Source organism: Simochromis diagramma, unplaced genomic scaffold, assembly GCF_900408965.1.
Source record: "Simochromis diagramma unplaced genomic scaffold, fSimDia1.1 OVJJ01000583.1, whole genome shotgun sequence".
NCBI classification, from domain to species: domain Eukaryota; kingdom Metazoa; phylum Chordata; class Actinopteri; order Cichliformes; family Cichlidae; genus Simochromis; species Simochromis diagramma.
This window is the reverse complement of record NW_024387285.1, coordinates 3,179,917-3,205,564: the sequence shown is the minus strand read 5'-3', so window position 1 is coordinate 3,205,564 and position 25,648 is coordinate 3,179,917. Positions and strand designations below refer to the sequence as shown.

The following is a 25,648-nucleotide window of genomic DNA, read 5'->3' as shown; positions in this document are numbered from 1 at the left end:
TACTGTCTGAATATCTCCATTGTCTGCTGCTGTCGCTGTCACTTGTTTCCCAGCAGAACATTTGTTTCAGTAAATAGCTGCCATGTTTTGTGGAGTTGCAGAAGGCATTCATCTGTGGCTCTCAGTAATATCCAGCCTATTGTTATGGGTTTTCGATCCCCGTATACCATAACAGGAGCTTGGTTTTCATTGCTAGCAATAATTCATACTGATGATTTAGTTCATAATTTTTACTGGCAGAATTATTGGGCACAGCAAAGGGACAGAGGGGGTCAGTGGTTAGAGGATTTTGTCTTTGCTTTATGGAGATGATGTGGTTCTGTTGGGCAGCTTGAAGTCAGGTGTTAAGAACCTTGATTGGGAATTTGGTTAAAGTGTGAAGCCGTGTGGTTTTTAGCATGAAAAGGATGGGGTATGTACTCTGGAAGAAGTGTCCCAAGAGGGCAAGAAAGAGTGGAAGAGATCGATGGAGAGGGTTGTGCAACATTTACAATGATGCAGATGGTCTAACGGTAAAGACAGATGAACATAAAAGTAGAATTGTAACTTTATGGTTGATTTAAGTTCCTGGCCTCACTTTGGGTTGTGACAGAGGGAATGAGTTTGCAGATAGCAGCAGGAACGAGCAAATGAGGGCATCTGCTACGTGCTGTATGAGGTAGCGTGTAGCCTCCTTTCAGAAGAGCTGGATGACATGCCCAGGGGAGGGAAGTTCCCTGTGACACTAAGATAAGATAAGCAGCTGAGGATGGATGGATGGATGGATGACTTTTGGACTGACGGACATTTTTTTTGCTTGTTTAATCAAATTATAAAGTAGTTTCCAGGAGCTTCCATAGAAGTTGTCAGGTACATTACTTTAATATATGGGCTGAACTGACGTATATCTAAACTTTCATGCTGCAGTTTTTTTAGATAATAGTGTTATCGCTAAGACCAAAACAAAGCAAGGCATACTTTTATATGAGAAAAGTACGAAACTGACAAAAATAGTCCATGTTGCTGTCAGTTTCTTAAACCCAATGTTTGTGACAGTCCAGAAAATAAGTTCACTGTACCACAAATGAGGCAGTAAAACAGCCACGTAAATGACATAAATGTGTTTGTACTGGAAACATGATCAACAACATCTGTGTATTGTTTTAGACTCACAGATGTTTTTGCTGTCTTGTTGTGACCAGCTTTGGCTGGGGAGACAACGTCACTTTTTCAATCATGTTTTCTTGAGGTCATACATTCATAGAGTGCTTGTCACACCTTGCAGCTAATTTAATATTGCCAGTAAGAAGTATGTCGCTGAATCGTCCAGAGTACCCAAAAGAAACTCGTGCAGGCGTGCAGATTCAAATCGAATTCCTTATTACCGTGCACTGCTGCAGCACTGATAACGTCTGTGTGTCGGTGAAATGTGTGGCTGAGAGTAGATATGAGTCAGCAGGGAGAGGTACTTTTTATGACTCGTTCAGGAGCGTTGGCACTGGATGGGCTTAGGTAGCAAAATCCCCACCGTGCAAGCAGGTCAAAACAAACAAAACTATCTTCAGACTTTGTTTGAACCAGGTGTGCCCCTCCATCCTTCCACCCTGCAGGCATGGACCTTCTCCAGGTTGCCGCCCATGAGTTCGGGCACGTCCTGGGCCTGCAGCACACCCGTACGAAGGGAGCCATCATGTCCCCACACTACTTCTTCGCCGACTTTCCACCCAGAATAAGCAATGACGACAAGTGGGGCATCCAACACCTGTACGGATCTCGGAGAGTTCGAGCCCCCGAACCCCAAACCACAACCGCCACCACAACCACTACCACAACTACCGCTACCACCACCACCACCAGCACCACCACCACTACTACTACTACTGAGAGCAACGAGATCTTCCCTACTGGAGTAAGTGAAACTGATGCAACAATCACAGAGTCATGAAAATGACCTAAATCTACGCAAGAGGTGTGAAGTAAACCTTTACCCTGAAGCTTTATGCAGGCATTCGTGGTACCCAGAGGGTAAAACTTTTGCTAGGATTTCATTATTTGCATATGTTATATCTGAATATACTATATCGTGACTCTACTATATTTCTGCTGTACGACTCAAATTAGTTGTCATTCAATTTAATAAACAGTTGAATAGTTTCCAAAACAAGAACCATAACAAGATAATGGTTTTTCTAAACAGGACAACGTTAGCCTAAACAAGTTAAAGTTTACCTAAACAGGATCATGTTAGCCTAAACATATTATTGTTTTCAAGATCATCAGGGTTGCTGATAGTCACGTTTCTGGTTTATGAAACACACTTTTGCATTTATGCTCACACTGCCCAAACAAACCTTACACCTTATAAGGATTGGCCTTAAAAAGGCATTTCCGGAGCTTAAACATAGGAGAATGCAAAAAAACAAACAAGGTTTACATGTCTGACAATCTGACTGTAAGAGCTTATTAATCAGATTCCTCAGTAAACGCAGCTGATCCTGCTTTGATAAGACTTAAGCTGGAGCTGACGTGTTGTTTCCAGCTGTTTATTAAATGCCTGCACTTTCATAGCGTATGAATCCAAAAGTGAGAGAGTCACGCACATTTATGCATGTGGCACAGTAAATATCAATCAGTTACTGATTGGTGATTAAAGGGAGTTTAGCCTTCTCTGTGTCAGGAGAGACTTTAAAGCGCCCTGAGGTGACTGCTGCTGTAATTTGGTGCTATATGGATAAAACGAATGAATTGAGTCATATTGAATTATTCGTTACGTTGAGGGAGGCCCGGTCAGGACCCAACACTGGGCCAGGTCGGCTTTGACGCAGAGTCACAGTTTTACTGTTAAACACAGGTTGAGGAGCTTCAGTCAACTGTCCTATTCTCAGTCTTCACCTCTTCACTAAAGTCAAAGGTGTTTTTTGTTGTTTTAGAACTCAGAGTCAGTGTTTCCAGTCGAATCTGACAGCATGGCAAGCGCTAATGAGCTACAGGCAAAAAGCATGAAACAATCCAGAGGTCACACACAAGAAAACGACTATGAATGGGAGGAAGAATGAACAGACGCAAGCAGCACTGCAAAGACGATGAAATGATTTGGCCGGTTGGGAGGGAAACATAGGTTCATATACTGAGGAGGGCAATTGGCTAATTGAACACAGGTGTGGCCCAAGAAGAACAAAGGTATAGTTTAAGACAAATAGAGATTTCAAAATAAAGTAGAAAGTGACTAATAGAACACAGGTGAGTCTGATCAAGTTACGAAGGATGGAAAGCTGCCAAACAACAAAACAAAACAGCAAACGATCGTCACATGACAGTGTATAACTGAGACTTATGTTCATGCATGCTTTGTTAAAACTTTTGCATATTGCCACTGATTAATTAGCTTCTTAATAAAATGTATTAGCTTGCTAAGCGTGTAGACGTCTGATAAATTATCACTATATGGACAAAGTAATCAGTGTATCAACCAATGAACTATTTGGGGTATATACACAGTGGCACCTCTTGACTATTTAAAGAGCATACCTGATTTCTTTGTGTTGGTATTGCTCCAACAACAGTATAATTACTGTTGTTCCACGACCACCTAATCAACCACTAACCAATCACATTGTTGTGCTGTTTTATTTTTAGACATACTGTATATTTAGGGGCTCAGTCTGCATTAGGCAGTTCCAGCGGATAACCTACATGTGTGTTTTTAATGGGACATATGGCTTGTTTTGGGAAAACAATGGAGCTCGGTTGAGTTTTATGGGATTTTTCAACAAGCCTCATCCTGTGAATGGCATCGATTTGTGCGGTCAGGAGACGCTTATGTTGCAAAATATATTTCAAGGCTGCATGCCAGTCTGACAGTGCATGTCTTTGAAACTATACCACATTAGACATGAGTGTTTTCTTTCATCAACCATACAAGATAAATGGGGGTCAAACACAAAAGTAATCTTTTAGTCTCGTGAGAGTTTCTCTCAGGCGAAGACCGGGAATTGTTTCCACTTCACATCACTTCTTTGTGTAAAATTTGTAACTGAGAGGATTTTCACTTATACTGAAAATCCCTGTGATCGTTTGTGGGAATAAAAGTAGTCTTCAGCCTTACGAAGCACAAAGACCCACTTTACTTGTCTTTTCAGACAATAAAACAGCTCTTTAACACTTCATTACGTGCAGCATAAATCTCTCAAACTTTACATGCAAGCAGATGATTGCATGTGGAAATGAACATTCGATCTGTCTTTTTTCCAGCCCGATGCCTGCAGGACAGAGTTTGATGCCGTATCTATGATCCGAGGAGAGCTGTTCTTCTTTAAGTCGGGCTACGTTTGGAGGATCAGGGACGGGCATCTGGAAAGCGGTTACCCGGCACTGGCGTCCCGGCACTGGCGGGGGATTCCCAACAACATCGATGCCGCCTTTGAAGACAAGTCAGGGAATATTTGGTTCTTTCAAGGTGAGCAGTAAAGACATTTGAGCTGCTCTTAAGTGGTTTATGGTTTTATGTAAGCGCAGTTCAGGGGAACGATAATTGTACAGAAACACAGAAGTAAAGCATTCTGCCCATGTATGGGCATGTTTAAATAGATGTAAAAATGTTAATTAACATGGGTCTGTGATGTTGCTGCAGTCGAGTGTACCAAACCACCATAGACTCCCAGAAACACTGTAAAAGCTGTTTTTAAGTGAAGTAATTATACGTATAGCTAAATAAAATAACCGTTGCTCTTATCTTGACAAACGTCAGCTGCTTGATCAGCGTCTGTTTTATGGACGGGCCAGTCAAAAAGTCTTCTGACATCCTTTTTTTAAAAACATTTAATGTCTACTAAAGTTAACTTAACCTATCAGTGGAAGAAACAACAGGTCTGAAGTCATCATCAAGATGCGTTTAAGAAATCTCAAATGAGGTTGAAATAAGGCCAGGCAGTACTCTCGTGTAATACCACACTGGACCACAAGATGGCGAAGCGTCTTAGTCAACTTGACACATGGCTCAGCATACAGCGTTCAGAATTCATTTTTGTAGCTAGAAAATACATTATACCAAAAAAATGAACGTACATTAATTACAAGTCATCTTATTATATAAAAATAATATTAATTGGAGCCCACCGTCTGTGCAGGTGCAAACTACTGGGTGTTTGATGCTGAGAGGCGGATCAGGGGGCCGGAGTCCATCAGGAATTTGGGCCTGTACGAGTCTGGGATCCAGGCAGCACTGCGCTGGGGCCAGGACCCCAACTACAACACCTACTTCTTCAAGTCAGGCAGCTACTGGAGGTTCAGCCCCCAGGACAACCGAGTCGAGTCTGCCCCGCGCAGCATGCAGGACTGGATCGGCATCCCCAGCGTCGTGGACGCCGCTTTCCGAGACATCTACGGTACGTGCGCGTGTCTCTGAAATAAAATGACATTTGGAGCGCTACATGTGATTGTTGAATTAAGACGCAGGAACGTTACCATGCTATAAATACGATAATAAACAGTTTAAAATACTTTACAAGCTTGGTAAGTTTTAAAAATAACTCAGCAGTGGTTTTAACAGCTTTTCAGCTTTGCAACAAACAATGATTTTCAGCATTAAGATAATCTGATTCAGAATCACGCCGCAGTCGGGTTTCCTGTTTTACACGAGCGCTATCAGTTTATAACGATTCCTTTTGATTTCAAGCAAATCAAACTAAAAACACAAATGCATGGAGAGAGTAAGAGAGGCTGTAAGTGTAACTGTACACACAACACAACAAGGATAATTTTATCTTCAACATGTCATTTATGAATGACCCAGTTATCATAAAAGCTGCTGCATGTGTTCCTGTGGATGTTTTGCTCTGCACGCTGCTTGTTTTCCTTGTTCTGCTGCTTCAGGTTTTCACTTGCTTATCTGACATCTGGCCAAGAGCGAGCAGCTGTTGGGCCAACGCGGGCACATTCGCAGTGGTGCTGATAAAAAATGTTTTGTTTGTGCTCTCTGTGTTTCAGGCTACGCTCACTTCATCCGAGGACGGCAGTACTGGAAATTTGACCCTGTTAACATGAACTCTTTGGAGGGCTACCCTCGCTACGTCGGCGTGGATTTCTTCGGCTGCAGAAACGGGCGATTCTGAATCTGAGGATCTTTTTGATTTTTTGCAATGGAGTAGTCTCCTTTTTTGTCTGTTTGGTTTTTTGGAGCAAAGACATTTTTATCTTTGGAGAAAGATTCAAAGGAGATGAAAGCGTCTCCTTTGAATCTGTTTATCTTTCATTTATTGATACACAGATCAAGTACACCTTCTTCTCAGGAAAACCAAGTTGTATTCCCTCAGACTTGGCACCTCCTGTGCAGCTATACTCATATTTATTTTGCACATTTTTGTCACAGTAAGGCTGAGTTCTGGGCCCTTGTCTAACGATGTGTGCTGTGAACTGCACACTTCTCACCTCCTTTCTCTGAGCCGAAAAGTGAGATTTTGGTCCGCAGACTGTCCTCCTTAGTCTGTGTTTTCCATTCCAGCAGTTGTGTGTTTTCATCATGGACGGACTTCTGCTAACCCTATGAGGGTCTGAAGAGCGACATCAAACTTTGTACATGAGCTGCTGTAGGTGGCGATCAGAGTTTTGTTTGAACGATGTAACCCAGGATCCACTCAGCAGGAATTTCAGCGAGCAACAATTTCAGCTATGCTTCCCTTTTTTACAGACATGATTGCACATGTAGTTGATTTTCCTGCCAACCTGAGTCCCATTAACCATAATTCAAAACCACCAAATCTATAAAAAGATGGACAGCCCACCAGGTAGTCCCATTCTGAAGCCTCGAGCTGAGCATTTCTCAAAAGAACGCAATGTTACACAATCTCACAAGCGTGAACATTGATCGTCCTCTATGACTGCAGGGAAAGTTATCATTTATACCCCGTGTTGTATTCTGTATGGCTTTAATTTGGCAAACGAGGCCATGAACTCATTAGGTTAAAATTATATTTGATCTAGCTTTATGTGCATCTCTTATATACAGCCTACGATCAAAACACACCCAGATGTGAGAGACATTTGGCAGTTATGGCAAATGTAGTGTGGGCCAGATGTGTCTCAGATAGGACACAGATTTGGTTTGAGCAACATCTGGCCAGATTCACCATCACTGCTGGACCAAAGAACATCTGTGCCAAACATTCATTGCTGTTAGATACCAAAAATATAGTGCAGATAGCATTACCATAATATTATTCATGCATTATTCAGTGAGTCCTTTCAGAACTGATGTTTTCAGACGCCTGAGTCATGATGATTTATGCCACGTTTCATTTGCACTTTATCTAATTTAAATTTTTATCCGTACGAAAACCAGAAACTTCCAAGATTATAGCATTCTAAGTTTCTAATGTTTCAAGCTCCTATTTCTATTCTTTTCCATACACCAGTAGAAAGTTTTGATAAAATTAGATACACAAAAGTGAATGAAACAAAAAGCCAAAGAATGAAGAATCAAAAATTAACACTGTAACCACTCGAGTTGCTTTGACAGATAGAAACCACATACCGATACACCTCCTACAGCTTTTTTCATGTCAGCCTTGCTAGAGGTGAAGCTAGCCACAACCAAAGGTAGCCATGATGTGACAGTTAGTTGGTCACTTTCAGCCAGTAATAGTTGCCATAAATAACATGTATGTTCTTCCTTAAAGTTTGCTCAGAGGTCTTAAGCTAACTCAGGTGTGAGTCACTGAATAAATATAAGAAACCCAGCCTCTCCTCTGGGTCAGAACATGTAACACCAGCAACGTTTCATCAGTGTCCGCTCCCCTGCTGTTTGAGACGAGGAGGTTTTGCCTTTACTTTTTATATTTGAACAAGAGTTTTTCAGATACTTTTCTTCCTGGCATTAGTAAATATTTTATGTTTTATACAGTGCAGGGTCTTTAAAAAAAGGCAGAAGAAAAGCAAATGCCATTGCTGTACATCATGTTTTGATGTCACTCTTCCAGCATGATGGTGTAAAGTTCTCACTTTCTCAGCGTGCAGGCACCTGTTGCAGGAAAAGCTGCAGGGCGCCATCTAGAGTGCAACACTGTCAACCACCTCAGAGACCGTGGTCACTCTTTGTGCCATCTTTGAAGTCATTGCGTCACCATCGGTAACATGGTGCTCTTTTCTGTTTCATTAGTAAGAGGTTTGGGAATAGCAGCGGCTGTGGAGATCAACCTGGTAATAAAACATTTTTTTTTTTTTTAAATAGGATTTAAAACTAAATTTGAGCTGAAAATTTTGTTGCAGCAATAAGAAAGTTACATTTGGTTTCGTCTGCACCAGAGTCATTTTCAAATACTATATTGGTGCAGTCTGAAATATTAAATATACAAAAGTGTTCGAGGATCAGCCTGAGGTCAAAATTTACAATATTTAACATAAAACTGTAAAGAAAATTCTTTCCATCAATGCCGGAAAGTAAAAGCAATTCAAGGACATGAAAAACTCTGGTTGCGACTCCTCTGTAGGTCAGCGCCCCCCAGGTTGAGAACCATTGCGTCATCATTTCCTCTGCTGCATCCTGATGCAGCGCTTGAAGGCTCAGTGCAGGACACTGGCGAGTTTTAACAGCTCTCATTGTTGTTTGAATCATTTCTGCAACCCGTGAACTCTGCTTTCAAACATATTTATACACAAACAGCTTAGGAAAATGTTCCTGTATATACATGTCTTTAATATTGTTTTTAATCTTTTGTAGCCTTTACCCTGTTCATTGAAATGTATGACCTGCGTATTGTTTTCTGTTTTTTCTAAGTTACTGAAATAAATTCATAACCTTTTTATCCGTCTGGCTCTGGGGAGATTCAAGCTCAGAAACTGATGCAGACACTTTAAAACAGAAACACATTCTATAAGATATATTTCTGTAAAAGTAATTACAGTTTTAACCCGTAACTCAGCCTGACATTTTTGTGCTTATGCAAGCCTTAAAAACTCCTCACAAGGATTTTAAATAATATTGCTGGAGTTTGTTTGAAGCGGCGGGCTAACGCGCCTTCTCCTCTGCAAGTCAGGGATCTTACATCACTCCAGTGAAACGCCATCTGGGAAAGAGCGACCAAAAGTACAACAAACATTAGAAATTATGCTGGCAGGGTAGGGAAGCCAAACTCTAATACTGTGTGTTTGCCAGGAATAAAGCATGATGTGGATTGCAGACCTCTGTGTCCAGTGCAAGTTTGTTGCACAACACAGAATGGCATTAAATTGTTCACTTGAGCTTTCCCTGCTGGTCATGTATGCTTTTATATAAAGTTATTTAAAGTTAAAGACCAGAGCTCGACATTTCCAGGTAAAGTTATGGATTATGTAACACTTATTTAAGAATAAAAATAGATAAAAAGTTTTTATCTACAATATTAAAATATACTGTAGATAAAACCAGAAATATTACTGAATCTTATTATAATATTGCAGACATGTTTAAACTCTTTAACTTTAGTTTTTTAATTGTAAAACTGGAAAATGTGCTTTGTAGAAATCTTTAGAGAGATATTAGTGTCATTATAAAAAAAAAACTGCCCGTCACACTTTCGGTTTAGATAACAGTCCCACATTATTCTCTTGTTAATATTACAATAATATTACAGGAATTCGTATAGCTGTTAACATAAACTTTAACTAACAAAATAAATAATAATAATTGTATAAAAAAATTTAAAATGCATTTTTGGTCTTCAAAGCGAAGACTTTGCGCTAACGGTTTGCTGTGTTGTTGGGGTGGATGGTGTTAATTGATGAGTGGATGCGATTGTCAGGTGGTGGGAGGGGGCGTGGCCTGTGCTGTTCACTCAGGGAGTAAATCATGGCTGACAGTGAGGCAGGAGCAGCAGCAGCAGCAGCAGGGATGGCTCACAGTTTCACTCAGGAGTATTTTCAGATCCCTGTGGTGACCCGAGCGTACACGACCGCCTGTGTCCTCACCACTGCTGCTGTGGTAAGAAACAAATGCTTCAACTCTAACCTAAAATCTGCCGCTCAGAAGGGGAAACCTGTTTTGTCCTCAAACTGTGCAAATTAGAGATGTTGCCTTTTGTTATTCTGGGACTCTTACAACATTTTAACTGTGAGATTGTGAGTCTTACTCAGGAGATCTAAGCACTTGCTGCACTTTAAGTAAAAGTTATGGAAACACTTGAGTGGTAAAGTTAGGCACCTTTTAGCACACGAGTGTTGAATCTAATTGTAGCCTCCTCATGTAGAAAGTTTCAGTGAGATCGTGGTTATATCTGAAGTACTTTATTATTTAATATGATATGAAGTGACAGCAAGTCCCGTGTAATAGAAAGTACCTGTAGTATCAGTTGATGTGTTACCACTGAACTTGGTAAATACTTTCAAAGTAAAAGCAATAAAACTGTCATTTGAAAAGAGGTTCCACACAGGCGTTTGGTGTGTCCTCCAGACAGAGGAAAGGGGAAAATATTCAAAAGAAAAAGTTAGTTACAGTGAGGTGTGTGTGACACTGGATACTAAGGAAGGAGAGAAGGACTTGTACTGATTGGCCAGGCAGAGAGATCGAGCTGGAAAGGATGTGCAGCAGGTTAGGATGTGAGTGAAGAAAGGAGTGTGATGAGAAGATGGAGGGGGCACTCTGGGGAGCTGATGAATGAACTAAGTAGAGGATTAGTAAGGAGTGAGTGAGAGGATCTTCTGTCTAGAGGATACACCAAACACCTGCGTGGCACTTCTTTTCAAATGACAGTTTTATTGCTTTCATTTGGTCCAGATGACATACCTGTGCAGGTAAATAGAGGGTGTCTAGGGGAAAAGGAAGTGGACTTTTTGACCAGAAATGTAGAAGAAGTTTACTGTTACTGATTTTCAAGAACAAAGGTGGTCTGCAGAGCTGTAGTAACTATGAGGGATAAAGCTGATGAGCCACACCATGAAGATATGGGAAGGAGAGAGAAGCTAGGCTAAGGAGAGCGGTGACAATCAGCGAGTAGTAGTATGGCTACAGGCTAACAAAGAACATTACAGATGTAATGTTTGCGTCAAGAGTTTTTTATGGAGCAGTGTTGAGAAGATAAGATAAGACTTTATTGATCCCACGATGGGGAAATTTTTTGCGTTACCTCAGCTCAGGTACAGATATCAGAAGGAAATACAAATAAGTCCAATCAATGAAAAAATAAGTAAGACAATTACACTAGGTCATCAGAAGCAAGACAGAATACATGTGTGTGGATGAGAGGAAGACAGGTGTAACAGTGAAGCTGCAAGGAGTAGAGGTAGCGAAGGTAGATGAGTTTAAATACCTGGGGTCAACGGATGGTGCACAAAAGAGGTTAAGAAGAGAGTGGAGACAGGGTGGAGTGGGTGAAAACAAGTGTGAGGGGTGATTTGTGAAAGAAGGATAGCAGCAAGAGTGAAAGGGAAGGTTTACAAGATGATAGTGAGACCTGATTTGATACGATATATGGTTTGGAGACAGTGGCACTGACCAAAAGACAGGTGGCAAAGCTGGACATGTGCAGAGCAGGGAGAGTGGATATGAAGATGAAGATGGAGCTGCCAGGAAAACGGGGGCACTACAGTAATGAATGATCCATGGGTTTCGTGAAGTGGGACATGTGAGGGCAAGCGTGACAGAAGCAGATGCTACGGCTAGGATAGGATGGAGGAAGATGATTGGTTGGGGCAACCCCTAAAAGGAGCAGCTGAAAGACCAGGTATAGAACAATTATCAAAAGGTAAAAGAAGAGCAGCAAACATCTAAAAACATTTCAACACACCTGCTGGTAAAATGCTGCCCCCTGGTGGTGGTGAAGGTTTTATTTAAATTCTGCAGAGGGTAATGACAACAAGGACTTTTTAAGTGAACTTCCAGTTAGTTATAGCGAAATATCATACAAGCTACCCAGAATTAATTAATTTTAGGCTGTATTTTACTTTTTAGCAACTTGAGTTCATCAGCCCATTTCAGCTCTACTTTAACCCAGAGCTCATCATCAGGAGATACCAGGTACCATTTACCAACTATTTAACTGAAACTTTGAGTTAATTATGTGTCATATCGTCACTGCTACACTCCTCTTCCCTCTCTTTCTCAGATATGGCGCCTGATAACCAGCTTCCTGTTCTTCGGCTCTCTTGGATTTAGTTTCGTGTTCAACATCATCTTTCTGTATCTTTTTCTGTATCTTAATATGAAAGTTTACCGAATTGAAGCTCACATTATGTTGAAATCTGCAGCAGAGCTGAGCAGACCTTAACTGAAAGTAAGCTATCGATACTGTCGGATGCTGGAGGAAGGCTGTTTTCGGGGCAGGACGGCGGACTTTGTTTTCATGTTCCTGTTTGGAGGGATCGTGATCACTGTATCCTTTAACGTGTTTAGGCGAAGGATGAGTGATGGGTAAACAACCACAGCTATGGGATGGCATAAGATGAAGAAAATCTGGAATAAGATCCTTTGACTTTAACACAAGCTCTCTTCTCTGTCACTGAAAGTCCCACTGTATGTCGACTTGTGTAATTTGCCTGGATTGCGCGGCATCCAAACTAGTTGTGAAATCCTGTTCCCAGATTTTCCACAGATAATTTAAGACTTATTTCCACTTTGATCAGAAATGTCAGTCAGAGACTTCCGCAGACGTCTGCAGGCTCCAAGCGTGTAAAGTCAGCCGCTGTACATAGAGTGCACCTCTTTTTGATGATGCGCAGCAGTTTGCTCAGATTCCAGGTTAATGATGCTGTTGTGAGTGGGTTTACCACAGACGTGTCTCTGGGTGGTTGTTAAACAGTTATTGTGCAGGTTTATGCAGTCATGCTGTGTTTCATGGGGAGTTTGAACTGCAGGATTAGTTCTGCTATAAACATGTAACATGGTTGGCTGGAATGACGGGAATGTCATAGTTTGGCTTTTATTGTGGAGGGTTTAGCATTCATTAAACAATAACATTGTCTCTACCTGCAGAGATGAGACGGAAAAACTTGTTTCTTCTTTTTGTTTAGTTTAATCAGCTACTGTGGGGTTATATTCCAGTTCTGTCTGACTAACAGATGTATAAAACCCTGTTTCTTCGAATAAATAGCTTTCTCTCTTAAACTAAAGCTCCAACAGTTCAGGTTAGTTTGTCCTCTTAAACTTTGACTCTTGATGAATAGGTGAATGTTTTTATTTAACCTGAAGTCCCGCAGCTGTTCGGTCTGTTCGCCAACATCTTCTTCCTGGGTCAGGCCTTTATCATCATGCTGGTGTATGTGTGGAGTAGAAGACATCCGCTCATACGTATGAACTTCTTCGGCCTCCTGAACTTTCAGGCCCCGTTTCTTCCCTGGGTGCTCATGGGATTTTCATTGCTGCTCGGGAACTCCATCGTGGTCGACCTGCTTGGTATGAGACGACTCGAATTCTGCTCATTCATTTAACACCAGTTAACATGAATGGTTGGCAAAAGGCGCTTTTTAGGAAAAGACCGGCTGACTCAACCGACTAACTAATTCTTCCCCTTATCCGATCCAATAGTTTATTTGAAATTCGGGTGTCTGACTTTATTCTCTCCTCAGGTATCAGTGTCGGTCACATGTACTATTTCCTTGAAGATGTGTTTCCAAACCAGCCGGGAGGAAGGAAGCTGCTGATGACTCCAGAACTTCTGTAAGAACCAGTGTTTATTCAGCTGAAGTCCAACATGTGGAAACTCTTTTCTTAGAGAGATGACCAGCCGAGGCACAGTCTGAAAACTCGGTCTCAATACTGGTTATACCACCTATACACCTTTTTATATTTTGCTAGGAAAATGGGAAACTGGTGCAGCAATTTATTGAAACATGCAAATATACATGGAAATACAGCATATAAGCCAAAAGTGTTTGTACAATTATAACAAGCTTGAAAGGCAGTATTTGGAATGACCACATTTATTCTATGACAGTCTGAACTCTGTGGGGCAGCTCTCTCTTAATTTCTTTCAGTAGTCTTCAGGAATAGTTTCCCAGGCTTGTTGAAGGACATCCAAATCTCTCCCTTCTGTTGTTCTCTGTCAAAATGATCCCACACTGCTTCAGTGTTGAGGTTCGGGTTCTCGGGAGGCCAAACCAAGACTGACAGTGCTCCATTATGTGTTTGTTTTTTTTGTTTTTTATGTCCAGGGATGCTTATACTGCACTGGCTGTGTGTTTGGGTTCATTGCCATACTAAAAAATGAGGCTGCCAATCACATGCATTTTCAGATGGTATTGCATGGTGGATCAACATCCTACTTCTGAATTCATAATTCCATAACTATTGACAAAATTCCCAACACCACTGGCTGAAATGCAGCCCAAGCCCTGACAGAGCCTCCGCCATGTTTTACAGATGGATATGCGCGCGCGCGCACACACACACACACACACACACACACACACACACACACACACACACACACACACACACACACAACACACACACACACACACACACACACACACACACACACACTTCTTGTGTAGTTCGGCATACCTCAGACTTTCCTTCCCGTTTCCCATTCTTAAGAATTGCTTTTCCGATGAGGCTTCAGTGAACAGTAAATGATCAACTGAAGGATCAGATCTCTCACGTCCCGTGTCAGGTCTTTGCTGTATTTTTTCCAATTCCTTAAATACATGACTTTTAGGTACTGTTCACTTGTTCAGTGTCCTCAGATTTTCTTTTTTTATGGACATACTGCACACCATGCTGAGATGTGTTTTCAGCTCTTTGGGAATCATCTTGTTAGTGAACTCTGTTTTATGCCTCCAAAACTGCAACATTTTCAGTCAAAGAGATGTGAACAAATGACGTGTTTTTGTAACAGACTGCTAGTAACAAAATGCTCAAAGATAACATTTACAATTGGTTCTTTGCTAAGTTGTGGGTTATATGTACACACAACATTGGTGTCTTAAGTTTTGTGCTTTTTTTATGCTTAAACAATTCAGCACGTCATTGTTAAGTAACTTAGTAAACCAAAGAGAAACCTTAAAATGGTCAGGTACAAGGACTAGACAACAGCACTTTAAGATAAGGCACAATAAAAGAAAGTCTGACTCCTTGGAATCCAAATATGAAGAAATGTGAGGTGACTCAAGAGTTTTGCACGGTACGGTATGAGGTGAAAATGAACACAAGCGTCGTTTTGTTCTCTCCTAACAGACGAGCCATGTTTGATCGGCCAGAGGACCCAGACTACCGTCCCCTCCTGGAGGAGCAGCAGCAGGATGGAGACCTGCAGCCGAATGGGGAGCAACACAACTGAGAGCCCAGAGAGCTGTGAAAAGTCAGACACAGACCGCCACAGGACTGTAAAGCTGTATAGACTGAATATTTAGCTTTGTTCAGCGTATTGTAACCACAGAGCTTTCATTTGCCTTAACAAGAAAAAAGGACCAGAAATGGAAGAACAAGCTGAAAACTTTTCACTATGGATGGACATGGAGGGCCCACAGTTTGCTACACCAACAGCTTTACTCTGTACATGTGCAGGTTTTATACTTCACAGCAAACTGGTTGAGTGAGATGATGTGGATGACGAGCTCAGTCAGAGGGACGCTGTAATAAGGTCAACAGTAAGGAGACATTGGTTTGATGCCACGATTGTTTGGGATTTTTCTTACACTGAAGGCAAACATACCGCATTGTCATCAGTTAATATTTCACCTCAGTCTGCTCCACACATGATGCAGGAAAAGGAGAAATGAGCACAAATATAAAACAAGAGCACCCAGAGTGCAACTCCCCCCGAAGGGCGAGGGATATACTGAAACATTGTTTCATGAAGTTTTTATTCCAACATGCTGATGTCAGCCTGTTTTTCTTACAGTATCATGGCATCAGCCTGTTGTAGCATCGTTGTGACGTTGCAAGCGTCATGTTGAAAAAATAAAAAGCCTGTTGCACAGCTCTCTACGTGCCCTTTCATATGATATGATATATGATATATTACTCGATATGGTTTCTTCTCAGCTCGCATTGTTATTGGTATCTACCATCACACAAAATTTGAAAATTATATGATGAACACGAGACTGCTAACAGACAAACACATGGAACCGATTATATAAATAAAATTTTAAAAAGCAGGAAAAACTCTGTTACAATACTGCAAATAAATTAGGAGAATGCCAATAATTCTTTTTAAAGTTTGTTTTTGTTATTTTACCAATAAATACCAATTCAGTGAATTTCTGATCTTGGTTTTATTCTTTTTATAGTTGGGAAAGCTGATTTTGAGTCCAGCGTACTCCGCAAACACGTTTAATGACAACATCTCTTACCGATGTCCAGTCTGTATTGAAAAAAAGGCTCCAAAACAAACCTTGCATTGGTGCCTACATGCAAGCTTAATGTTCTAAACATTACCTGATTTCTAGGAGGAGAAAATGGATGGTCGAGAATTGTTAAATAATCTTCTGAGCTAAACAAAAATGAAAACACTGTTGATCAAGAGAAAAACGATCTAGATCAGGGGTGTCGCACGCATTTAGGCCACATACAGCCTCATTCCTTTTTCAGGCCAGGTAAAACAAATGCATACGAGGAAAAGCTGTAAAACTTTAAATAAAGCCAGAAGTTAAAAATCTATGCACTCTTTCATATTTTCCAAAGCCGCTCAGTGGGCCGGACTGGCGTCTTTGACAGTTAGATTCTGTTCCCCAGTCCTTATGTTTGACACCCCTTTAGCAGGCTGGTTCTGGCCCCTGTCAAATCTGTAATTTGAACTGTGAAGCATCTTGATTTTGACCTCCTGCTTTCGTTGTTATTAAGCAGATGTGTAATCTCAGGTGAGGACGAAGTGAAAGGAGCAGGACTGACCCGTAACTCTGCTTTTCTGCTGCTGCCTGACTGAACTGCCGACGGCCTGAAAGCCGCCTGCACACGCTGCACTTTCACCCACCGCCTTTGTGACTCAAACACTGGGAACAAAATGGAAACTGCTTAGCACAACAACACAGCAACAAGCCTCAGTGGGACCCCGACAACAAAACAAGCACTTCATCATCTTGTGCAACAGTGCTGCTCGTAAGTATCAAGTCAGGGGTCAGACTGTTTTTTTGGTGTTTCCACATGAAAGGACATTTGGGGAATAATTCAGAAATCTCCAAATTATTTTTTTTAAATTGAATTTTATGGGGGATTTATGGATAGAAACTCCAAACATTAAGTGTTACATAGATAATCTATGTTATGCAGCCGTCCTGGCTGGACAAGACCACGACCATCTAGGAGGCCTCCAGGAGAGGCCTTAAAACCATGACTGGAAAACATTTAAGCTACAGTCAATTTGAACTGATTGATAGGGAATTTTTTAGGAATTCTTTTTTTGGGGGGGGAGACTGGCACCATTTGGCTCCTTTTACCCCTGAAACTCTCCAACAGAGAGCATGCAGGACCCACAGAGCCACAATAAAGACATAAATGAGAAGCATGTTGACTTTTTAAACAAGCTGTAATGATCCTTTAAATGGTCGCTCGCTCCATCTTTTTAAGGAGACTCAATTAAAGCCGATGCCTGGGAAATTTCAGCTTTATATAAACCTACAACAAAATAACTTGATTTAATAGCAATAACAGCAGCAAACTCACTGATAAACTAAACAGAATACCAAGTGCTTTATTGTTTTTTGTCTTTTTTATTACTATTTTTTAAGAATTATTAAAATGTACAAAAAAAGACAACAAACACAACATAATATATTATCTGAGACTGGTGTGTGTGTTTCCCTCCCTCTGTGGTCAGGTAAAGACAGTCAGTGATCAAAGTGAGAGAGCAGCTTCTCCACGCTGAGTGTCAAAGGGAAACACAAAGGAGGCGAATTTCCTACCAGGGTCTTTGCCAAAATTGAACAGAATATCAATATTAATCATAAAAAAATAACAACAACATGGGGAACAGCTGACGGAGGTCCGGGCAGAGCAGGAAAACCCTCCATCCTGTGACGGAGGAGCTTCTTCACGGCCGATGTTGCAAACCGAGATGATGTCATACTGCGATGGTATGAGCGCCGTTCCAGTAGGGGGCACCAGTGCTGCTTTGTTTACCACGCAGGAGCCGTGTTCGCGAGTCGCCTCATTCGCCTGTGCAGCAAAGAAGAACAGAGCATCAGTGGAGGCATCCAAAAAGGTTTTTTGTTTAATCCACACTTCTTTTTCTCAAAACAGAGAAATAAAATATTCACATTTAGAATAATTTGGCTGAAATTTAACCATCGGTGAAAAGTTTTTCAAGCAAGACACACGAAGACAAACGTGAGGGTTAAAGCGAGCTTGTATTCATGTAAGAAACCACCATTAAAAGCTGGGACCGTTAACGGCTGCAAGATATTCTTAACAAGTTAATATGTAATAAATAAATAAATACTAGCATTTAACCTTTGCTAAGTTTTAATGGAATAACTACGCTCAACATCAGGACTTCTGATTCCTCTCTGGATCATTTGGTGTTTTTTTCAGGCTGATGCTGGCCAACGTCAGCCTGCATGATAACAGGGACAGAATCCAAACTATCGGATGTAGTGATGTCTCGTTTTCAGTTGACGAGGTTGGATCATTCATCCACGTTCTGGAGTTTATTTGATTCAGTTTATCAGCCGACTCCTTTTTTTCCCTCTCTCCAGCTAATCAAATAATGATTTAAAATAAAAGGCCACACCCACCTTGTGTTTCTGTCCTGGTCTCTGATCTTCTTCTCCATCTCTGCGTCTGTCAGCGTCTCCAGCAGGGGGCACCACTGGTCAGCATCACCTGTGTTTCTGATTGCTATCTCCACTGTGGGCAGAGGGTTTTCACTGCAAAAGAAAAACCAACAGAGACTTTAATTCAGTTTCCGTTACTACAACGACCGCTTCCTGCTGCAGCTCAGTCTGTGATGTCATTGAGTTTAAATGTTTTCCAGTCATGAGGTTCAAAGACGAGTACCGGACACAGTTTCCGTTACACCAACTAAATACAGTTTTCTGCAGCTACGATGTTTGTCATGTTTTTGATCATGAAACAAATAACATTCCTGACTTTGCAGATATTTTAAAAACATCACAAGAAGTCGAAAACTGATGTAGAAACAAGCGTGAGAAGATGAGGCACCGAAACGGCCTGAACTCATGTTTTTGTAACTGTTGACCGCCGTCGTGAGCAAACGCTGGCAGAAGCAGCTCGTTACCACACTCCCCGATGCTGAACTCTGTTCAGTGTGACTCTTCTTTGCACTGTTTGCAGTGAAAACACTTCATCAATCACTCTTCGTTGCCATGAAAGAAGCAGCAAAACAAACGGTCCTAAAGTAGTTCTTCCACAGCTGAAGTCCAGCTGTGACAGAGATCAGCGCTGCCGTCTGGGTTTCAAACATTTCATCACTTCTCGTCTGACGGCAGCAGACAGTCGGCGACATTTCAACCGAGGGCAGAGGAAACGCACCCACCCAAAGAGACCCGAATCCAAAACCCTTCCACTTCTGACCGGTCAAAGGTTGCAGCCAGATGGCCACTGCACCAACAGCAAACACACACCCAAAAATGTCAATACTATCTGCTGCTCTGGGTTTCTGCAAGTTCAGAGTTTAACTAAAGACTTTCAAATATCAGAAAATAAATGTAATACTTTCACTCAATCACTTTCATACAATCACCCAAACTCATCCAGTAAGTGCACATCGTTGCTGTGCAGGGTTTCCTAGCATTCAACTGCACGAAATAACACTGTTGAAAGGGTACGCATACATTTTGGCCACGAGCTGCAGGCAGCCTGGATACCACATTATCAAGAAAGTCCTCAATTTCACGTGTCAGTGTTTGGGGAATTTTGTTCACTGCTCCTCTGGATTTAAGGAAACTGTCAGGAGGTCATAAAATGACACTACAGCCTATAACATAGTATAACATCATGTTATTGTTTTTCCCATAAATTGTATTAAATGACATACCAATTACATTTTGAAGGAAAGGTGCCGTTTTATCAGCTCACTATAGTCTTTTCAGCTTTATATTATGTTTTCTGCACATTTCCACCTCTATATTTTTTATCCTTTGACTTAACTACAGCAGCTTTGCATGAGTCACATACTGACTCAGTCTGAAGCCTCACAGGGGATACTTATACATACCTCAGGGTTCTGTAAGTAATTAATAAGTAAAGACAGGCATATCCTTATTTCCTGAACTGGATTGAAATCCTCTTTAAATCCAAGTCGGGTGAATTGGCGTTTACAACATTTAGCTTTCAATGAAGGGTCTGTGATGAAACGCCGCACATCCTCAGCTCATGGATGTGTAATGTTCAGCAGAATAAAATCATTTTATCAAACTATTAGACAGATATTTATTAAATACCAAAACTAATTATTTCTCCAACAAATCTTCTGTTGCTTTCTCGCCTTGCTTAGACTGCCTCTGTGATCCCGTACCTGAAGGCGTACGTCCTCTGGTGCCAGCTCAGCTGACCGCGGATGCTGTAGGCGATGGTAGTGACAAACTCCCCGCCGAGGCCGAGCTCAGAGCAAAGCTTCAGGGCAAACTTCTCTGGAGAGTTCTCCCTCTCAGACATGTCCCACTCAAACTGGTCCACCAGAGAGATGTTCCCAACGTGGATGTTAAGCTGGAACAAGAAGAGAAGAAGACTGGGTAAACTTTTCTGTGCTACAGGTATGAACATGTCAGTTTACGTGGAATGAGCATCACCTTGATGATCACCCTCTGGTCCGTCTGGTCCTCCAGGAGGCTGTCTGTCGGATAAGACTCGATCTGCTGTCGGATGGCGGAGGCGATGGCCGGGACGAAGGCCAGCGGGTTGAGGTCCAAGTCGTCACACAGGATCTCAGCGAACATCTCGGGTGAAATGAGCTTCTCTGTAAATTCCAGGAAAGGAGAACAAGTTTATAGTCTCGTGCTGACTTACTAAATTTCCAAGCTGAGAGGATGTGGTGACGTTACCGTTCATATTCCAGGTGAACGCATCCCTGAGCTTCTGCCCCTCAATCTCCATGTCCAGGCGGATCGGAACGAGGACTTCGGACTGAGTGGCATTTTCATGGATCACTGCTGGATCGTGGTCATCAAAGCTGGGAAAGAACCACCCCAAGAAATAAGAAATTATAACCAAAAAAAAATAAAAATCAACAGTTAAATATCCGGATGGTCTGAAAGATATAAATGATAGAATTTATTTTATTTTTAAACATACAACTTTTATCTGTAAGTTAGTCTTTGCTCTAAAATTTAGTTCGTTAGATCTGCTTCTGTGTGCAACGACATCAAGCACTGAAGATGCAAATTCAATATTATTAGAAATTATTCATAACAGATATTAAAATAAAACTTTTTCATTAAATATAACAAAACTTTAAACAGAAAAATCACCCTTCTTATCCTTGCTAAAAGAGAAGATGTGTTGCTCTTTTCATCAATCGGCACAAGTCAAATGTACCAAAAATAAAAAGAAATGCGTGTTTTCACATTATTGGAAATACATTATTTAAAATCTGTTTTAATCTGTCTCACAATTATTTATTTATGTTCCTTTTTAAATGACCTGTATTTGACAGATACAATCAAAGAAGGAATCCCATTATTATTATTATTATTAAAATGTAGAAACTTTAGCCAGAGATCCACAGTATAACATCTTCTACTGGAGAGAATGTGTGTTGACTTTAGTGCACCGCAACACTAAATGCTCTTCAGTCTCTCCAACAGCTCGATGCTCACCACAGGGGGAAGGTCCTCTTCTTGTCCCGGCCCAGTCGGCTGCGGTTGATGGTGGTGGAGCAGGGCACGGCGTCGAGATGATGGGAACTGTTGGGCAGCGTGGGAACCCACTGACTGTTCCTCTTTGCCTTCTGTTCCCTGGCGGGAGACAAACACAGAGAGATTAGGATCTAAAGTAAATAAAGTGCGATGTTATGTATTTAATGGAGTCTCTGGAATTGACTCCTATCCGGGAGGCCTGGAAAGGGTTAGCCTAAATGGAGCTTTAGGACTCGACTGTCCTTGAGGCCTTTTAGCAGACAAAACAAATGACAGCTCTAGCTCCTTGTTGACTACATTTTCTTATCTGCAGGGTTGAGGCAGGAGGAGGTGTATGAAACTCTGTAAGAGCACAGCTTCACAAGTGGATCAGCATACCTGGTGCAGCACATCTTTATAAAAACGCAGCAAAAACCAGTGAAAAAGCTAATATGACAGAAGTGCCAGCACTTCCTCTAACAGCCACTTTAGGATGGCTTCAAAAGTGAGTCAGTCAAAGGATTATCATGTTAAAAGAATAAGCTAGCATGTTTACAGCCAGTGTTCTCGGTCTCTCCGGATAGTTTCTCCTCCTGTTTGTAAGGTTAGTCTCTGAACTGGACCGCTCTCCTCTCCTCTTTTAATGCAATTGTTTGTTGTTTCCTTAATAGATATTAAGGTGTTATTTACACATTTATGTATTTATGTCCACATGATTCACCCAAAACAAAATCTATATTTTTGTGTTATTATCTACGTGAATGAAAACAGATCTCTCATCTCTAACAAATAAATAATTAAAATTATAATGACACACAGTAGGGGATGTTGTCCTGTTTTGTAAATTTTATAAGTAATGGGGGTACCTGAGGTAGGCGGGAGGCTCAGTGCTGATAGAAACCGCTTTGTACTTTTCGTCATTTCCTTCAAGAATCTCCTCGACCTCAGAAGCCTTCAGCAGGGTCACGCTGGTGGCCAGCTGAGTGTAGCCATGATCTGAATGAGAAGAAAGAGGTCGTTCAAATCAACAAAGAAGCAGCAGCCAATGAACTGAAGGTGAGATTGAGCGGAACAAATAAAACAATGTGTCAGATTACATAACCTTCACCACATCTGTAAATAAAAAAGATTAAAATCTGTAATTCTGCAAAAGCAAACAGATGAACATGAACACTTCTGACATTTAAATGAGTTGTTGTTGGAAAACTGTCACCATCAAGGTACTGGTGCTGTCACAAATCCTTTTGTGGGCAAAATCACATTCAATGCAAGAAAGATAAAATGACATAACTGTCACTTTATTTCAGTTTAGACAAATTATGAGTGCTGTGAGAAAAAAATAAAATGTAAGCAGAAGTTCAGCTTGGTTGACTCAGACTCTTTGTGTTCTACCTCTTCAGTGCCCCCTGCTGGACTGCAAGCAATTTCTGCATAAATCTGGAAAGACCCTCAGAGGAAACAGAGCTTTTCTCTACTGACCGTGTGATGACTCCACGATTTTCTTTCGTTCTTCTACCGACGCCAGTTTTCTCCATAATGACGGGTACCTTTTATACAGGGAGCCTCTAAACATGCGAAGGTAGTTTCCCACCTGGACAAACAAAGACATGGACAAGGCGATCATGAAGAGAATCTCAATAACAAGTTTTCACATTTAGGTAATTTCTTACTATAAAAAAAAAAAAAAAGAAAAAGTTTTTTTGTATTGTAGTGCATTTTGTATATTTTATACTTTTTATGGGGAATATATTGCATATCGGTGTCTTCGGGTTGTTCATATGCCAGAGTAAAGCCAAACCAAAAGAGATTCAGGCCTCATTATTGCTGAACAGTGCAAAAGTAAATATAGCAGCAGGAAAAGGACTGTTTTGATTTATTCTCCAACCAGAAACCACAGGTAGAAATAATGATGCTCTCTCACTCTGCATAACACTGGGGTGTATATGTATGTTATTGGGATTTGTAATGGCATGCTTCCTACTTCTACAGATGTTTTTATTTTTATTTTTTTTGTTTATAAACAGGAATTGGCTCATTTCTGTGTGCCAGAACCTAAAAGGAAGTGTAAAACACAGGAAGGCAGCAATATGGTGATATAAGATATTGACAACTAATACACGTTTTGCATTCAAATAATTTAAAACCATTGTTAAATTAACCAACAATATGTTGGTTAATGGCTAACAAAGGAATAGATAACAGAGACTGTCTTGATGCATGCTCAATCATCCAGTAAGTCCCAAAAGGTTGATTCTGTTCAACTGGACGTAGCGTTTTCAGTGGGAGAAACATTTCGTCACTCACCTCACAGCCCATTGGTCATTCAGTGGGCTGATTTTATTTATTGTGCAAATGTGCTGTTTATACGTTTGGGGAAACCTGCAGTCAGCTGAGACTGAAGAAGTCACTTGGATGAGTGACAAAACATTTCTCCAACTAAAAACACTACGTCCAGATGAACAGAATCAACCTTTTGAGACATAACAGAGACAGTATTCGTTTGATAAACAATTTTTTTTCAGCAACAGATTCCTTCAACCTCGCTGTCTGAGGGAACGCTACAGGAGGTCATTCCTTCCTGCTGCTAACAGACATATGGACAACTCAATTTCCCTCTGGGATTAATAAAGTCTCTCTGATTCTCATTGTGAAATGCAATCATTAAATGAAATGACAGCCCCATTCTGTCATTTTAGTCACCAAACTGTCATGATCCCTAAATATGTAAATATTAAATTCAATCAGGACTATTGATTGACTGACAATTAGTAGTTACACCATTTCTCTGGATATTTTTTTGTCATTTCTGCCCTCCATTTGTGCCAGGAAAACAAATATGCATTATCAACAGCTGCTTTTTTTTCAGCCTACAATGTGCATGTTAAAGACACGTTTTTAAAGGCCTTGTTTCATGAATGCAGAAAAATCTTAAGCTTCCAGAACAAACTTGCAACTGTTCATGAAGATGTTTCTAGCTAAAAGCTGGAAAGGTAGGACGTAGGAAAAGTACTGGAAAACACCTGCCCTGCCAACAATGAGCCCTACAATTTTACAACGGTGCGACGTTCATTTAAGCTACGTAACTCCGAACAGACCAACAAACCCGTAAGAACACTGTGAAGTGTCAGGTGATACACCATCTTGAATTACAGACCCAGAAACGACACAAATCGAGTAAAATTATCTCTTTTGTTATATTAAACACCGCTAACTACCCAGCTGATTACTAGCAGTTCGGGAGCAGAAACCGAGCAAACATCCGGGTGCAAGTTTTCAAGTTAAATGTCAATCTGAAACACCAGAACATAGGTGGACTTTCTTCCCCGGTGGTAAGGTTCTAAAATTATTTAGCAACAGATCTGAAATCAATGAATGAGCTTCAGCGCTACTGGCGTCGTTAGCTAAACTATGCTAGGCTAAGCTAAGCTAACGGATTGGTCACCAGATTAAACGAGGCATTATCCGTTCAAACACGTAAATATTTACAACAACAGACTGTCGAATACGTTAAATACTGACCTCCGATCCGATCATGTAATAGTCTCCATCCTCCTCGAGCTGAAATTTTACCGGTTTTTGTCCAAACGTTTTGCTCAGCGCCATACTGAAATAACAAAGCTCTGTGCCACTGCGCAGGCGCACGTGACGACGAGCTCGTTCTGTCCCAGTTAGATGACGTAGAACATACGCGTCGAGCAGCCTATTTGAATTTTTTTATGTTTAGTGAGACAATTTAAACAGCTCTGTTTAGGTGTCACCGCATCGCAAATCATCCCAAAAACACAAAAATAAATGAAATAATAATTTTCCATTGACATGCTATGAAAATGCTACATTTTACAAAAGAAGACCCTAAATATGACCATGGTAATAATCATACCTCCTGTATCTTACACAGGAGTTCATATTTAGCATTTTTGAGTGTGTTAAACAGCTTTATGACATCAGTCCATGATTTCCAGTTTGAGGT

The 25,648-nt window shown here is 41.0% G+C and overlaps 3 protein-coding genes across 3 annotated transcripts in view; 2 read left to right on the top strand and 1 right to left on the bottom strand.

Annotated features, from left to right (window-relative positions):
- The window catches only part of LOC120716149 (stromelysin-3-like), a 34,423-nt gene extending 26,233 nt beyond the window's left edge, over positions 1 to 8,190 (top strand). Inside the window, exons 5-8 of the mRNA XM_040003554.1 lie at positions 1,590 to 1,888; positions 4,231 to 4,435; positions 5,106 to 5,363; positions 5,965 to 8,190. Coding sequence (XP_039859488.1) covers positions 1,590 to 1,888; positions 4,231 to 4,435; positions 5,106 to 5,363; positions 5,965 to 6,089 — 887 coding nt within the window. The 3' untranslated portion in view covers positions 6,090 to 8,190. The remainder of the gene's footprint in view (positions 1 to 1,589; positions 1,889 to 4,230; positions 4,436 to 5,105; positions 5,364 to 5,964) is intronic.
- A 1,593-nt stretch (positions 8,191 to 9,783) lies between these two features.
- LOC120716171 (derlin-3-like) lies at positions 9,784 to 16,257 on the top strand. Its single transcript, XM_040003593.1, has 7 exons — positions 9,784 to 9,931; positions 11,897 to 11,962; positions 12,051 to 12,124; positions 12,224 to 12,317; positions 13,141 to 13,336; positions 13,510 to 13,600; positions 15,119 to 16,257. The coding sequence occupies exons 1-7, from the start codon at positions 9,800 to 9,802 to the stop codon at positions 15,219 to 15,221; spliced, it is 756 nt and encodes a 251-aa protein (XP_039859527.1). The 5' UTR covers positions 9,784 to 9,799; the 3' UTR covers positions 15,222 to 16,257.
- Positions 16,258 to 17,610: 1,353 nt separating this feature from the next.
- On the bottom strand, positions 17,611 to 25,355 carry smarcb1a (SWI/SNF related, matrix associated, actin dependent regulator of chromatin, subfamily b, member 1a). The gene is made up of 9 exons (XM_040003592.1): positions 25,198 to 25,355; positions 23,158 to 23,269; positions 22,545 to 22,674; positions 21,661 to 21,798; positions 20,887 to 21,014; positions 20,635 to 20,801; positions 20,361 to 20,551; positions 18,619 to 18,750; positions 17,611 to 18,040 (listed from the first exon to the last, which is right to left on the bottom strand). The coding sequence occupies exons 1-9, from the start codon at positions 25,279 to 25,281 to the stop codon at positions 18,001 to 18,003; spliced, it is 1,122 nt and encodes a 373-aa protein (XP_039859526.1). The 5' UTR covers positions 25,282 to 25,355; the 3' UTR covers positions 17,611 to 18,000.
- Between the last annotated feature and the right edge of the window lie 293 nt (positions 25,356 to 25,648).

What these genes read in the sequence shown, in the direction of transcription:
- smarcb1a (XM_040003592.1), bottom strand. Translation starts at nt 25,281, where the DNA reads ATGGCGCTGAGCAAAACGTTTGGACAAAAACCGGTAAAATTTCAGCTC. An exon ending in ATTACATGATCGGATCGGAG is followed by an intron (nt 23,270 to 25,197) that starts GTCAGTATTTAA and finishes TTGTTTGTCCAG; the next exon opens with GTGGGAAACTACCTTCGCAT. An exon ending in ACCAGAGGGTGATCATCAAG is followed by an intron (nt 20,552 to 20,634) that starts GTGATGCTCATT and finishes TTCTTGTTCCAG; the next exon opens with CTTAACATCCACGTTGGGAA.
- LOC120716171 (XM_040003593.1), top strand. Translation starts at nt 9,800, where the DNA reads ATGGCTGACAGTGAGGCAGGAGCAGCAGCAGCAGCAGCAGGGATGGCT. An exon ending in TCATCATCAGGAGATACCAG is followed by an intron (nt 11,963 to 12,050) that starts GTACCATTTACC and finishes TCTCTTTCTCAG; the next exon opens with ATATGGCGCCTGATAACCAG. An exon ending in TTGGAGGGATCGTGATCACT is followed by an intron (nt 12,318 to 13,140) that starts GTATCCTTTAAC and finishes GAAGTCCCGCAG; the next exon opens with CTGTTCGGTCTGTTCGCCAA.